At 30.4% G+C, this 16,330-nt stretch overlaps 2 protein-coding genes across 2 annotated transcripts in view; both read left to right on the top strand.

Moving 5' to 3' along the window:
- The window catches only part of LOC124537051, an 87,555-nt gene extending 86,107 nt beyond the window's left edge, over window positions 1-1,448 (top strand). Inside the window, 1 exon segment of the mRNA XM_047113763.1 lies at window positions 1,137-1,448. Within this exon segment, the coding sequence (XP_046969719.1) occupies window positions 1,137-1,188 (52 nt within the window). The 3' untranslated portion in view covers window positions 1,189-1,448.
- Window positions 1,449-3,733: 2,285 nt separating this feature from the next.
- LOC124536714 overlaps window positions 3,734-16,330 on the top strand; it is a 32,490-nt gene continuing 19,893 nt past the window's right edge. The window contains exons 1-2 of the mRNA XM_047113281.1: window positions 3,734-4,198; window positions 10,952-11,846. Coding sequence (XP_046969237.1) covers window positions 10,969-11,846 — 878 coding nt within the window. The 5' untranslated portion in view covers window positions 3,734-4,198; window positions 10,952-10,968. The remainder of the gene's footprint in view (window positions 4,199-10,951; window positions 11,847-16,330) is intronic.

Raw genomic sequence — 16,330 nt, 5'->3', positions numbered from 1 at the left:
CAAACAGACTTCCGCATTTATAAAATTAGTAAGATAAGATAGTACGAATAGACATGAAATGGAATTTGTTACTTATATGAAAAGTTGTTATACGTTTTCATTATCATCATTTATATATTTTTACGATAATCGTAAATATATGTTAAGTCTAAAGGTTGGCATATGTAGATGGCATTTGGGGACAATAAACAAATACTATACAGCATGACATTTTTGTGGTAGATAACTTAAAATACATATTATAATTTGTAAAAGGTTTAAGACCAAAAAATCAAAATCAAAATATACTTTATTCAAGTAGGCTCTTACAAGCACTTTTAAATCGTCATTTAAAAACTATAAGTGAATCTACCACCAGTTTGGCAAATATTCTATCGAGAAGAACTGGTACGAAACAAAGTTATTACTCCTTTTCAACATTAAAAAAACAGATATGCTGGGCTCTTAAGCTAATATAAAACGAATAAATTCTTGAATGATTTAAAGTTATTCTAGTTTTAATTGCAATGTTACCAATACTTGCAATTATGAAATGGATACGACATTTAGATGTAGACATTATGTACACGAAGCTAGATTCGTTTATATAATGTCTACATTATTGCGCTATTCATAATAAAAATATATTACACGTAATAAAGAAATCAATCTAAGAATATTCCAATTTTAATCGAGTATTCAGATTTATCTTCAGTATTGTAAAAACATTTCGTAAGACATTTCTTTTGTTGTCCTATTTAAAAAAAAAGGGCTTGAACTCGTTTATATATGCGTGGACAAGTTATACTACTTTGATGTAATTTAAAATAGTATTATTGATTGCATGCAAATAAATCATTATAATAAAATAATAATTATTATTACAAATCTTTTTTCATCACTACAAATTAAAAACGTTCCTAATTTAAATGTATAATAAAATAAAAATTGTTAAATAAGATGAGGTGTAAAGTTGTCTATATAGAGCGACTTGAGTTCTTGATACTCAGCGACATTGCATCGTGTAGTCTTCATGTCAACACAGCCTGACATGTAAACTACATGACAAAGTTGTCGTGCGCATCAAAACGTTATGCTTTCATAAAGTAATTTTATATTTTTATCGTATTTCATGTATATGTTTATTTTTTTCACAGCTGGATGGCGGCTCTAGAATATTCGATAGATCGGTGGATGAAGGCCGGTTGACGAAGACACTTCACTTCAGATTCATTTGAATTTGTGTAACCATCGACTCAATATAAATGTTCCTTTCATCCTTTTTTATGTTAATTTATTTTACCTTATTTATTTTCAATATAAAAAACTTTATTTAATTCTCCTTTTATTTTTATTATAAAATCCCATGTTTTTACAATGGAATTCTTATTAAATCAGGAATATAGTAATGCAAATTATTTATAAAGTATTTATAAATTTTGTACACATTTTACAGTTTATTAAAATATCACAACGTTAATTCCCGTCCTAAAAATTATCGTTAAAAATATATTTTAATTAAAATCCGAAAATTTAAATTGATTATAAAATAAAACAAGAATATATTTAAAATTAATATGAAAAATGTAGAGAAAGTTTTCAATTTAAAATTTATTAAATAATCGTTTGTTTTTATAATTTTCAATTATCAGAGGGTAAAACAAATAAACATCGAAGTTGAAAAAATATATATTAAAATGTAGCTTTAATTCAGATGATTCTAAAATAGATATTTAAAAAGTCAAGATATAATATTATCTTGTAATACTTGACTGAGGAAAGACTATATAAAAACTTTTTGAAGACGAAACTCATGCAAATTTATATATAAAAGGAATACTCGGGTGAATTCGACTCTCCTTTGAATTATCAGTAGAGAAACTATACTAGACTTAGTACATAGGAAATAATAGGAAAAAAGTATTCCTATATTAGTTATTATGGAAAGTAAATATAAAAATTATGGACGTGTTTTAAATATGGCGTAGATTTTATTCATTATTGGCAGCAAAGTTAATAATTAGCGAAAATGTTATTTATAGAACGTCCAAAACCGAAGCTATATAGAGATAATTAGTATATAAATGTGCCAAGCAGTTACAACTCATTTATCTTGGTATATATTTCATCAAGTAAATAAGAATAATATGTATATATTATATACAAATTATATTTATATATATAGATATTCAATTTTACAGTTTCAAGTAAAATATGAAAAATAAACAATCATTTTCCATTGATTTTTTAATACTATTTATTTAATTGATTTTCAGTGTATTTAATATATTATTATTTTGTTAAATAAATGTGAGATTCAATAGTTGATGAAATGGAGTTAAATTGACTGTAAACGTAAAATATAACGTAAACTATTTTATCTAATTTGACCAACACTGAAATTGTATCTTCAGAAACCAATAACAGTTACCTATATTTGTATTCGCAAAACAAATTGTGTCTTTTATTAATTAAATCATAAAAATGAAAATCTTTTAAATCATTTTCCTTTTATATAAATTCAATTTAAATATGATTTGAAACTAGTTTTTACTTAAATATTAAGTTGTTACATAATAAGATTTCTATGATTTACGTTCAAAAAAATTATTTACTTATAGAATTATTTAAAATATATATTGAAACATATGTATTTGTAAATAATAACAAATTTAATTATTTATCGATTTGTGCTTATTAATGTCGTAATAATAGTGTAGAATATAAAATAAATATCATTTGTGGGAGGTTTGAATCTCTCCAGTAGAATGTGGTCCAGAATAGTGACTTAAATCGTGCATTAAAATCGATAAATAATAAGAAAAAATATAACCAGTAACAGTATAATTATGTATGTACATAGATAATAAACGCTCAAATATATTTAAATTTAAAAAAAGAATAAAGAGACTTAATCATAAACTGACTTTTGTTAAATGCTTATAGAAGTAGTATTGATAGGAAAACTTTAAATCGATAATTAAGAAAATATATAATATCGAAGTATTTAGATATTTGAAAAAATATAAGTGCACGTTGATAACTTAGATATGTAATTGTTTTATGGATATATCGATAATTTAATAATTATTGTAATGTGTTCATTGTAAGTACGTCAAAAGATTTAAAAAAAAACGATACATTTTCGTTTAATTTTTAATATACTAATGCATTGTTATCGTTCCATATAATAATCTATATCAAGTTACAACATATGTAATTATTTTAATCATCACGTTAAAATATCTGAGTGTATAATTTTTGTTATAAATAATTTTGGGATATGAATAAAATATATGTAGATTATGGTAACATAATTATTCATATTTCTTTAGATAATATTTTAAAAGATATATATGTGAATGTATCTATAGGATTCGTTGTATTAAAGTATTGAAAAATAATTTTATCTTTCATTTAAAAAAAAAATCAACAAAGACTGACTAAAGGTAAAGTTATCGATTCATAAATGCCAGTGGTCGTACAAAAAGTTTATAAAAAATTAAGAATCCTATCTCTTTCACTTCAAATAAACTCTTATATTATCAATTAGCAAGTACGAAAGAAATTCACGATCATCGAACGAAACGATTGAGGGCGGCGTTAATTTACACGACTTATAAGCTACTAACACGAAAAATAAACAATCTGGCGATATCCTTCCCTTTTTATTGCTTCCAAAGTAAAAACGGTACGAAGGCTTCGGCGGGCGGAGAGAGGCGGGAGGGGGACTGCTACAGGAGCGCTACTGCCTCTGACGACGTGAGTACAGTAGTACGCGCCCAACTCCCACCAGTCGCGCGCCGTCTGCGCACACGCAGCCTTCGCGCCAAGCAAATCTAACCTATAAAACCTATAGTGTAACAACTGTGTATAAAACTTTATCAGTGGATTACAGTGAGAATAACTCGAACTGTGATGTGTCCGTACGTAAGCGAGTGCATCTTTGTAAGGCGTGCAGCGTGACGGCAATAACTCTTCTCAATAGTGTCGTCTATTAACTGTTTATGGCCTGTGCAGTGCGTCTATTGTTGTGTGCGCTTCCACTAATCTCCGATTCACCTGTCCACGCCAAATGTGGTTAGACTGTGAAATGTGACAAAAAATGGCAATGATCTATCATTGTTCAGTGTGGACCCTCGGTTTGTAAACTTTGTGGGCGACTACCTGACTCTGGGGTTGGAGGCGTCGGACGATCGATCGGACAACCAGTCGCCTTGTGAGTTCGATTTTTTTTATAGAATATGTAATTTAATACGGCGGATGTGGAATAAATTGGGTAGGCAGGGTGCGTTATACGCTACCTGTTTTATTTATCATGGCGCGGATGTGTGTTATAAAATTCATATTTATAATTTTTTTTTTCAATGTAGATACCACCCAAGATATTACAATGGTAATGTAACGGTTTGTGGTTAATGCCATTGTTTGGTTTTACAACTTTGTGGCCACTGTTTTAAATAATTATACGTGTTTTTATTGTTCAAGAAATATAACAAAGATATTATTATTTACAAGTGATTAGCTTGTTGTAATCATCTTATGTGATTAAAATAATTATCAATGTTTGTTTACAACCGCTTATAGCTAAGTATTATAAGGTTTTGGTTTTAGTTTTATAAATATATTTCTCGTAACAAGGTACAGGTTCATATATTTTTAAATCTCTATGTAAAGTTCTAGCTGAAGACAACTGATACTTCAGACGTATCAACGGTGATAACAGCGGTCCAAAACAAGAACATAATTCTTAATTTATCTATATTATAAACCAACTAAGAAATAATATTAACCTCTTACTCTAGTGTCAGTAGGCAATCCCAGTTTGGATTAATAAAAAGTTTAATCAGCTGTGCCTTGAAGAATAAGTTGCGTCCGATATTACTGCACCATCGTAGAGCGAGGTAAAATGGCGTTGTCTTTTGTTTTCTCGTGCACTTCCGCACTGTATGTCCCTCTCAGATAGTATCCGTTGTCGAAATTAGGAAGCAGGATGTCATCAAACACTATAAAAATAAACTTAAATCAAAAATAATCACTCCAGAGTCACTTCTTAATCGTTAAAGTACAAGACTATTAAAACAAAATCTATCAAACATTGGGCTATAGGTACCGACAGCAAAACTCAATTTTAATATTTTATGTAAAAATTACAGAATATATATGTATGGATTGCTTACTATTTAATAATTTTCTATACACTTATTAATAAAAAAACACCAAACACGTGGAATAAACGTGATAATAAATTGAAATGGAAATCTTCGTAATATTAACTTGTCATGTCACAATACGTATTATTGTTATAATTGATCACACCACAAGGATTAATTACTAATAAAACAGCATTATAGAGTGATAAGATGATCTTATAAACTACAGCCATATCTTCATTACAACCCTTTACATAGCACAAATATAAAATCTTGAATACATAACTATTTAATAGCCTATAGGTTTTCAAACTACGATCAAATTCGTTTTAGAGAAATCATTATTTTTATATTCTGCTCCAGTTCTGCGTAAATCTTGTGTTAAGTGATATACGAGGAATCGAATCTTAGACTTTCACAAAGCTAGCTCAGTATCGTTGGGCTATTGAGACTCCAATTATTATAGTTTAATAATTATAGCTATTTTCAAGATTACTTTTAATAACTTTATCTGCATATATATTAATATCCCACTTTAATTAAAGGCTGTATTCTTGAGACGGTATGTAGACAAACTTTCATTATGAATGACTTTTGCCGAAGAAACGTTCTCATCAGAAGTCTAGAAATTGACAGTTTTTATTCCCGTGCTTCAAAAAGCATGACAAAGACTGTAGTCTTTACAGACTCGAATGAAGCATTAACGACCTGCGTCGAGTTCTGAAGCACCAAATTTAAGTCTTGTATGATTTCCGGTCGTCTCGGATTCCCGTACCATCGGATTATGAGAGTGAGGAAATAGAAAGGGCACTTGTGTTTGCTCATATATTTATGGTAAATGATTGATGAAAAATCATTTCATATCATAGTTTTTGTCCTTCAAAAATGACCGAGGAAGCCGAAATGGGTCTGGAAGACATCATCATATGCATTATATTTTAATTACTTTGTATACTTTTATATGACAGCGAAATACTACTCAATGTTTAATCACGAAATCTCAGAACCTATAACACCTATAAATTTAAAATATCGCAGGCAGGTTCTTTATAGGGTGAAGACATTAAGAACGGATTTACTGTAACTTCACCCCTAAGAGGGTAAAACCAAAGCTACTTAAATGAACACATTTATTAACACTAATGTAAAGTTAAGGATCATTGTATCGACAGTAGTTATGACTCAGTAATTACTGCAAGTATCCTTGCTGTTACAAGCTACTTGCATTAAAAAATATATATATTTTATAGATTGAAGACTACTTGGAACTGCTCGAAGGTATTTGATAATATCGTATCAAATTCAATTAAAAAAAGTGTTCACGCTTTGTTTCTAGATATAAGTACGTTGATAAATACTGATAGTATAATGGCACTTTATGTCATAGTAATTTCAAATGTGGAATTTTCATCGAATTTAAATTAATTTTATATCTTTAAAATGACTAAAGTCGATTTTATAATGTTGCTTATTATATAATTAAAGAATTCTCAAGTTAGACAATACTGTTGTCTTCTACTTTCGACTGTTAATTCGTTGATATAAGAAAGAGATAAATATATTTTTAAAGATACACCAAACAAGTTTTTATTAAATTTATTTGTATTGTTTTTTTTGGAATTTTGATAAATTTTACATCACATTCTACGCGTCAGTTATATAAAAGAGTTGTATTGTACAGCCAACAAATGGTAGTTAATCAACACCATCAAATGATAACCTAATCTAATCAGACATGCTGTCTTATCGTTAACAACAGAAACCTCGCGGCACCGAAAAAGAGTCCCGCTTTTAATAACAATAAACGTAATTGTAGCCAATATACTAATTTAGTATTTGTACACCACAGATTGTATGATCAGATAGTTGTTACACATTTAACGAACCGACCCGAATTTTCATGGTTAAATTCGATTTCCATGAAATAATTTCAAATATTTTCTTTGATGTACACCGCTGTCGTTTGATTGGTTCACTGTGACGGTTTTTTTATTTGATGTACCAATGATTTAATTCGTTATCATATTTAAATTATAGCCTCTTTATTGATTAAAACTGCAGCAAGACTTTAAAAGCTGATTACTAGATATAAATGTTATTAAAATAATGTTATTCAATTATAACATTATTTTACTATAGATATAATTAGTAATGTGTGTGCTTCCTAATAACATAAAGACAAAGAAGTTAGCTAATACTTTTTAGCAGTGTTATATATAAAATATTGGGACATATATTCATAGTATTTTTATAAAAATTACAACCTGAGTATAACCTTTTTTTAAGTTTTTGGTGAAAAAAAAATCGGTTGTTCTTCTTTTTAAATAAAGTTTGAAATTCGAACAATGATTCAAAATCAAGATTAAAACTGTTTTTGGCGCTAAAGATTATATAACAGTATACTTTAATCTCCTATGGTAAGTCCTTAAAGGGTATTTTTAATTGTATACGGATGAATATCCTTAAGAGTCATCAACCCCATCCTGCCGCAAAGGGATTAATGAACGAAAACCTAAGACAGGTCCGTGTAGCGTTGATTTAGTGCCTGAAGATCGAACTGGCCCAGATCTCAGATAGTATGCAGGAATGAAAAACAAAAACAAACTTGTATTCGTATGCGTAGTATGCAGCTACATATTATATATCTTTCGAAGCTTTAAAAACATTTTAGGACTTATAAAAAAATACGTTATCAATTTATAAGCTATAAAAAATCTTGCTTATGTACGCTGTTTATTATATTTATGAAAAACGTTGAGATGATAATTACTATGATTGGAAAGAAAAAAAAGAAGCAAAGAAAGTAAGAAAATGCATCAATAAACATCACAGATAAATGAATTAAAAAAAATCAGAAAGCGTATTGATATAGACGAAATATTTAAAAATGGAACATAATGCAATAATTAATGTATTCTTAAACTAAGGTTTAGTAAGGTTGAGTACCTTAAAAGGAATAAAAAATGTAAAAAGGAAATAAAAATAATGCTAAAAACAAATTCATATACTTAAAATATAAGGTTTATGTATCCAAAATTTAGAATCTGTAACATTGACTGGAATTAATACAAATCCAAATTTAATACACTTCCGAATTTATTTAAAAAAGCTGAGAATGGCGTATTTAAGGCAGTACTCGTAATTTAGCTACGTTTTATTGAATCTCTTTTGAAATTACATTTAACCATTATAGTTTTTTTTTAACTTATAAAATATCAACTCCTTATTAAATGTTTTATTTTATTTTGATATTAGTGACCCGTCCCGACTTCGCACGGGTGCAATGCTGATACCAAATTTTAAATCGATTTTTTCTTGTTTCTTTGTTTACCGTATTGTCCGTGTATTATACACAAAAACCTTCCTCTTGAATCACTCAATTTATTAAAAAAAAACCGCATCAAAATCCGTTGCGTAATTTTAAATATCTATGACAGCGGTAAGCGACTCAGTTTCATACCATGTAATGATAATAATTATCAGAGTATGAAAAATATTAATTAACAATCAAATTAAAATGTTTTTTTAACATTGCTTCACATTTGAAACTTAAGGAATATTGACTGATGCGAGAGGGACTTACAAAACTTAAACATTTTGAGTACTTAACACAGTCATAGTGATTTTGTCGGCTAAATAAATTATCAAGTCGCCGGTAAGTTACCTAAGCCGTAATTTATTAGACGACAATAATAAAACTCATCTGCTTACATAATATCGAGATCATTATGAAATATTCAGTGAGAACGTATTACGGGGTGATATGTTTGTATGGGAAGAGAACTCGGTCCATTAATCTTAATAAATTTTCGATGCATTATTTTGCATTAATATGAAAAAAACGCTCTTTGATAATGCCGTCTCGTTAATGATCTTGATATTAACGTAAGATTAATTTATGCTTTAGAAATAAATATGTATTTTTTGGTAAAATAGTTTTTTTTTTATTTCAGTTTTGGTCTTAACTTCCTAATCTTAATTAGGGTTTCTAATAAATCTAAAGATATCTTTCAGTTATTCGTATATTGTTCAAATAAAACAAAATGAATATTTTAATTAGTAAATTAAGAAGGTATATTTTTACATGGGATCGTTTATAAATTTATACATTTTAAATTACAAGTATTACATTCATACGTTACTGCAGTGTATTCATACATATTCATATCTATAAATTCTCAAACCAAAAGAGATAAAAGTAGTTTTACAGCTTCGTAGCAAGTAAGATGGTAGAAACTCGATCAGGCGTAACCTTAGTGGGAACGAAACGGAACACAATGTTAGCCCGCGAGTGAAAGGGATGACGAATCAGAAGGCTTTTACGGTAGAACGGGCAACACGCAGTGAAATGTGGGCCCGGCGCTTGACTTCTTTTTCGATCTCGCTTGAATAAATTGATTCTAAGATTTATCTTTTTTCTTTTAACTTACAACCATGGAGGTATAATAATTCCGTTTTACGTTTATTTATTCCTTTTTCAAATTTTTATATTGACATATAGTCTTTTATTTTTTGTTTCATAAATAATATAAAATTCAGGAAACGCTAAGAAAGCAGTACGTCATGCAAGAGCAATAAATAGACAAATGTTTTATTGTCCACAGAGACTTTCATTTCAGTTGGTAACCATCAGATACATCGTAAATCTGAGAATAGCTAATCTCGTAAATTTTAGTAGTGTTGGACAAACATACTAACGATGGTAAAATCGTTTAAGTACCTCGCATTAAAAAAGTAAAAAAAAAACAAATGCAATCATCAGATTCTGAACAACTTCGACGGAACCCTGAACGTAATAGCTATAAAAACATGACAGGACAATATTTATTATATTCCTAATTATTATTTATCGGAGAATCGAGTTCTTTATAAATAACAGGTATTTTGGGCAATCGAAAGCAACATATCAAGTATAGACATTTATATAGTTTTTTGTATCCAAATCCGGTTGTTATTAACATTTTCTGATATCACCAGAAGCTAAGAACTATACTATTCTGAATAAACTGTTGAATGATGCATAAGATACAACAAAAAATATATATTAATTTACATAATGTAGAACATAGGAAACAATCATTTATTATTAAAAATGACGGTACTTCAAAAGCATCGTATGATATAATTATCAAGACGATGTAGATAAATTAATCTACCGTTAGTAAATTTTTTAATTTTAATGTCATTGAATAATAAAAGAAAATCAATTTATTCAACTGTATACGATAAAAGATTAAGACTATTGATTGGTATGATATTTATGTATCAACTGTGAAATGCAAATTAAAACTAGAATGATATCGTTGAAATAACATAGACTATCTAAAATGTAAACAAATTGTGAAGCGTCGCTGAAGCGTGGGTAGATTCGGTGTGAAATAATCTGTTTTTTATGCAAATGGTTAAGTAGAAACAATGTAGAGCTACTTAATTAAACATGTTTCTCGATCCATAAATCTAAATATTCAACACCTGCCTGCTGGCAAGTGCTGGCAAAGAGAACCGTACCTTCTTACGATCCATAAGTGAAAGCCGTAAAGATAAGAATCGACTTTAGCTCCGAGCTTGTCGTTTTAAAAGCCTTACGGAATGAAATGCCATATTATATATTTCATGTAATAAATGACACATCGATAAAATTTATTTAATCCTTAATGTTAATAATGAAGCGCTTGTTCAATTAACATTGATAATAAATTAAACGAAAATCGACCTTACCGACTCTTTCAATTGCAAGTTTATTTACATATCGATAAGTGCAGACGTAATAAAATTCCTATATTCATTTGTTGATTGCTAACGGATCTTCTTCTTTTCAGATGAATCTTCATACGTAATGTCTGAAAACGGTGCAACAACAGTGTCACGGGCGTCTACACCTCGCCCTGTTACTGAAAGTCCCGTTACTACTCCTTTACGTTCAAGGCATGACCAATTCCTCGCTAGTTCAGCTGAAAGAGCTCAAAGACCTACTTCTAACGGTCGAAATCCCAATGGAAAATTCGAGTCACCGCCCTTACCTTACCACCGTCAGATAACGACGGGTTCCCTTCTACCCTCTCATCGTGAAACTTCAGCATTTGTTCCCGTAGTTCCAACAAGAGCCATGCATCCCGTTATGTATCCCAATGAAATGCATCCTCCGCTAATACCATCAGAAATTATCGAGCGTGAGAGAATGCTGGAGAGAGATCGAAGTGAATCCGCGAAAGGATCGCCCGATAGAGTCTCGGGTAACTTTCCAAAAAGGAACTCATTTGATTTAATGGCAATGATGGTCGAAAAGAGAAAAGAGGTGGCATTAAGAGAAGCAGCCGCAGCAATGCTTCTTCCTCACCACAGAACACCTTCTATTGATGGAATGATATCGGATGGATCATCCCAGCCCCCTATTTATGGTCCACCTGGTGCATTTTTAGGTGCGCCAGGTCCTTCACCCACAGCTGGCAACAGCTTTACATTTCCCGGGGCTGGATTATTTCCACCGGGGGCTGGTCCTCACCAAATGCACCCACACCTAGACAGACGGTTACTACGTGCACCAGGCAGAGCATCGAGACCAAAAAAGCAATTTATTTGTAAATTTTGTAATCGTCAATTCACAAAGTCATATAATCTACTTATCCACGAGAGAACACACACTGATGAGCGTCCTTATTCCTGTGATATCTGCGGGAAGGCGTTCCGGCGACAAGACCACTTGCGTGATCACAGGTGAGTCATGCATATTCATTTTATTGTTTACACAGCCATATTTCATATTTATACGATACGTAATTATAGACTATACAAATTTTATATTCATTTCTCATAAGGCCTTTAATTTTCTACAAGGCTGGTCATAGTAAGTATAGAGACCTATTTTACGTGCACGTAACTGGCAGCCGGTGTAACTCAAGTTGCAGATGTTAACCCGAGTGTGGCCGCATCCGCTCGGCTACTTGGAATCGAAATATTTATAAGTTTCTTAATCGTAGTTCAAGTTCTCGGAAATTTATCTATCTTGATTGAAGTGATATAAATAAACAGTAATGAGCTGAGATGGCCGGTTACTTAATTGAGTTAAAGATATATGTTTTTTAAATTAGAACTAAATTATTTCATTAAGAGAAACTTTTTAGATGCACAAATTCTTAAATTGATTCTATATGCGTTGACGTAGTTATTTAAATGAATACAATACTCAGATCAACAATACCATGCCAACTTAAAGTTTTTGATATCTTCATATTTCTTCGTTATTGAAAAAATATCTTATCAAGTATTTTTAATTACTTCAATATCGAGTTTTAAATTTAATTGAACCGTATTTGTTACGTTCCCACAGCGCTATTGAGTTGGTCATCTATAAAATATAGATTTATAGTTCCTATAAAAAAATCGAAGCGCTCTTTCTTATATCGAAAAAGAGTTAATTGGACTTTTTATTACAAGCTATTATTCAAATAGGATAGTATTTTGTAGTGCCTCAGAATATACTTTGAAATTGATCTGAACATTAATCAGTAACAAGGAGGAAAATGTATATTAGAAGCTGTTCTTGTTAAACGCTTATAAATTTAATTAAAGTAATTCCATCGTATTGTTTCGAATTTCGAAATTACATTTGATAATTTTTTTTTTTCATAGATACGAAGATGTTATCCAGCAAATTTGAAAAGGTACATCTTGTCGAATGTTTTTCTCACGAGTATACCACGTCTAAATTGCTTACGATAAATTATTCAAAATATTGCGCAAGTTATTCCAGCTAATGTATATTCACAATCATTTTAATCCGATTAAAAGATACCAGAATAAATCCTATAATATATAAGTTTTTTAAGCGTTCTTTTCGACTCGGGTCGACGGCTTTTGGGGCGATTCAAGTGATTTTATTGTACCATTAAAACTGGACGGACCTCCTTTCGTATCACATCTCGGAGTTAATCCTTCCAAATTACATTACTACTTTTCTTTAATGCATAGACGTTTATAAAATATTCTAAGCATGATTTTTTTTAGAATAACTCGTCATGGCTTTTTGTCAAAGAATATGAGGCTTTAACTAGTATCATCTCTCTCGTTTGAGATCTTTTGTTCACATGTAAATGACTGGCAAGGTTTTTTTTTCTAACTCAGCATTGTGCACCTTTCCTTTACCACTGATTACCAGTATGTTATAGTGCCCTTAATGACAAAGTTAAATGAATGATAACTTTTTCTGTATAACATCCACGTGTAGAAATCAAAATGATTTTCAGACGACTATATTCCGGCAATTTTGATATAGCTCTATACTATTTTGATGATTATGATGAAACAGAAAATCAAAATGCAAAACCTAATTCAGTAAAACGAATTGTTTTGGATGTATTTGTTCTGTAAAAGTAAAGTATGTACAAGTGTGGCTCGTAGACCTTTATTTATCGAAAGCACTTTTGTCTTTAACCAATTACGCTAAAAGCAAGGTAAGATGTCTTGATGGTATAAGCCAAAATATTCAAATTACTAACGGTACGCTATCTGAGGCTCGTTCTAATTCAGACATCATATTCAGTAGAAATTAATAAATAGTATTACGATAAAATATAGATAATGATAAAATTTATTTTGTTTTAATATTTTGAAGTGAAAATATATGAATACAAATAAACGTCATTTGCATAACACCTAACACAAATTAATGCATAAAAACTTTACTAGTTTATATATTTTTACAAATGACAAACTATTTAATTATTGAAAATTAAATTTTTCCAATGCTTGAATACACATGAGGCAGAATTTCTATGAAATTTGAAACATGCAGGCTTCCTCACGATGTTTTCAATCACCGCCGTGAACGAGATGAATTAAAAATATGAATATTCAGTGGTGCTTGGCTTGGTTTGAATCCGGATCATCGGTTACGATGCACGCTTTCCAACCACTGGGCCATCTCAGCTCAATAGATCTCCCATTATAATACTTACACATAAAGTATAAACTATTTCAATAGAAACTCAGACTTAGTGATATTTGATGAAACTTAATGCTCGTCTGAGGTATTCGTCTCGCATTGAGTTACGCGTTTTTTCATCTCGATCTGTAATTAGTTTAGAATCTGATGACTCATCGGTTTCTATTGGTGTTTCGGTAATGGAAGTCGGGATTGATACGGTCCGCATATAAAATTAAAAGCCAATCTTCTTAAGTAATTTAACGTAACATTTTCGTATACGTTAATTTTTTCGGACTTTGAATGTTTTCTAAATTTCTTATCGAAATCACAATGTATATTTTTTTTATTTTAAAATGGTCATACTTTACCTAAAATGTTTTTTACTGTTCTTCAAACTTATCTTTTGTATATTCTTTATTCATTAAAAGTATAGTCTATTTCATTTTTTGTAATATTTACCGCCAAAATTTTATTACGATGTATTTGTTTTTCTAACGCTACATCCATGATTCCACGGGTCCATTAAATTGCCAAACGTTTTTTTTTATCTTCAAAGTTGAATTGGTATTGACAAAAACACAACTAGTTATTATCAGAGTAAAAACTCTTCTATAATTAGATAAAAAAAACATCCTTAACAATCCATAGGTACTTTATCTGTGAACTCGACTCACAAGTACTTAAAGTACCAAATTACTTTATTTTGGTCATAAATCGATTTACACCGAAATATGAGATCACATACCGTGCGTCATAATTATGTGCAGTTACAATGTTTTTTGTCGCGCGTTATTATGTTATGATTGCCTTTATCATCGCGATGCACCAAGCCTGCATAATATCAGGTTATTATATCCCAAGCTGTAATTAATACCCCTCAAAGAAATATACATTCATGTACCGCCTTTGACCCGCCAAGGACATGAATCTTGCACGCTTGTATATTTCTGAGAAAAATCAGTATTCCGTCACGACTTTAACAAAAACTATTGCAAAATTATAACGAAAATAGCCTACAATTATAAAATTATTGGACCAAAAAATATCCGAACAGCTCTTGAATACGAAATGAGAACTAACTGGCCTTACGTAAATAAATACATCGAAACCGCATTTTTATCTCCTGTCGATCGACAAAAGACGTATGATCAGAATTTTTAACGGCAACTTTTAAAAAAATCGATTCCATAACAACAGATATTATTAATATATACTCTTGAAACAACGAAAATATAAAAAATCAAGCATTAGACGGAACGAAATCAATAATAGACGGTAATGTTTAAATAGTCACGTTTGATATTAAAACTATTATAAATGATGTTTTCTTAACTACATAATGTAAATATTTTTCCAATCACATTAAATAATGCTGTATTGCCACTCAATCATCAAAACATACTAATCAAGAGAGCGCTCAAAAATTCCACTATTAACAAGGCGTTGACGCGGTTCCCACCAGATGAGCTACGAACACTTAACGATACAAAAGTATTCACACTAAACCTGTACTTGTATAAACACGAGAACAAAAATACAACATGTACCGGCAATTTGATATAGGCAGCCGAGACCAGGCTATAGTAACATTAATTTGCTTGCAACCCAAGTAATTTCCTATGAAAAACTGGTTCTTGATGTATCTTATGAGAAACGGCATTGGATATAGCAAGAAACCGTGCTTTACTTTATATTATAACGATTTCAATGACTAGTTCGCAATTTTTGTATTATAGTTCTGTAAATTTCAAATCATACTATTCGTGATTTTATTTCACTAGTGATAGCTACGTATTCACGAATTCATCAATTTTTAGATCAGCACCATTTTCTACAATTCAACATTAATTATATTTAGCTATAAATCTTTATGTGTCTTCATATAACTGTTTTAATCATCAAATATTTCAATTAAACAGAAACGTAAAAATATTTTGTCCTTTGCAACTTTATTTTGTACGTCACTTTATCTTACAGCCCATATGCAATTATGTCTCGTCCAAGACCACATATAATGGGGACCGGGCAAGCCTACTCGCTCGGTCCGATCGCTCAAGGGGCTGCAGCAAAAGGGATATCAAATTAATACTGAATCCATAATAAATCAAAGTGGGCAGGTGGACGCGGTCCCAAGACCAACATTTCGCCTACGGATATCTTTAGAAATTATCATCTTCGACCAATACGATAATAACGCTGAACTTATTTCCTTACAAGACCTAAATTGGTGGTAGGAATCTGTAATATTTGAATTATTTGGAATAATTCCATTGAT

Source organism: Vanessa cardui, chromosome 17, assembly GCF_905220365.1.
Source record: "Vanessa cardui chromosome 17, ilVanCard2.1, whole genome shotgun sequence".
NCBI classification, from domain to species: domain Eukaryota; kingdom Metazoa; phylum Arthropoda; class Insecta; order Lepidoptera; family Nymphalidae; genus Vanessa; species Vanessa cardui.
The sequence above is the reverse complement of the archived record's forward strand: the minus strand, read 5'-3'. Positions and strand labels throughout refer to the sequence as shown.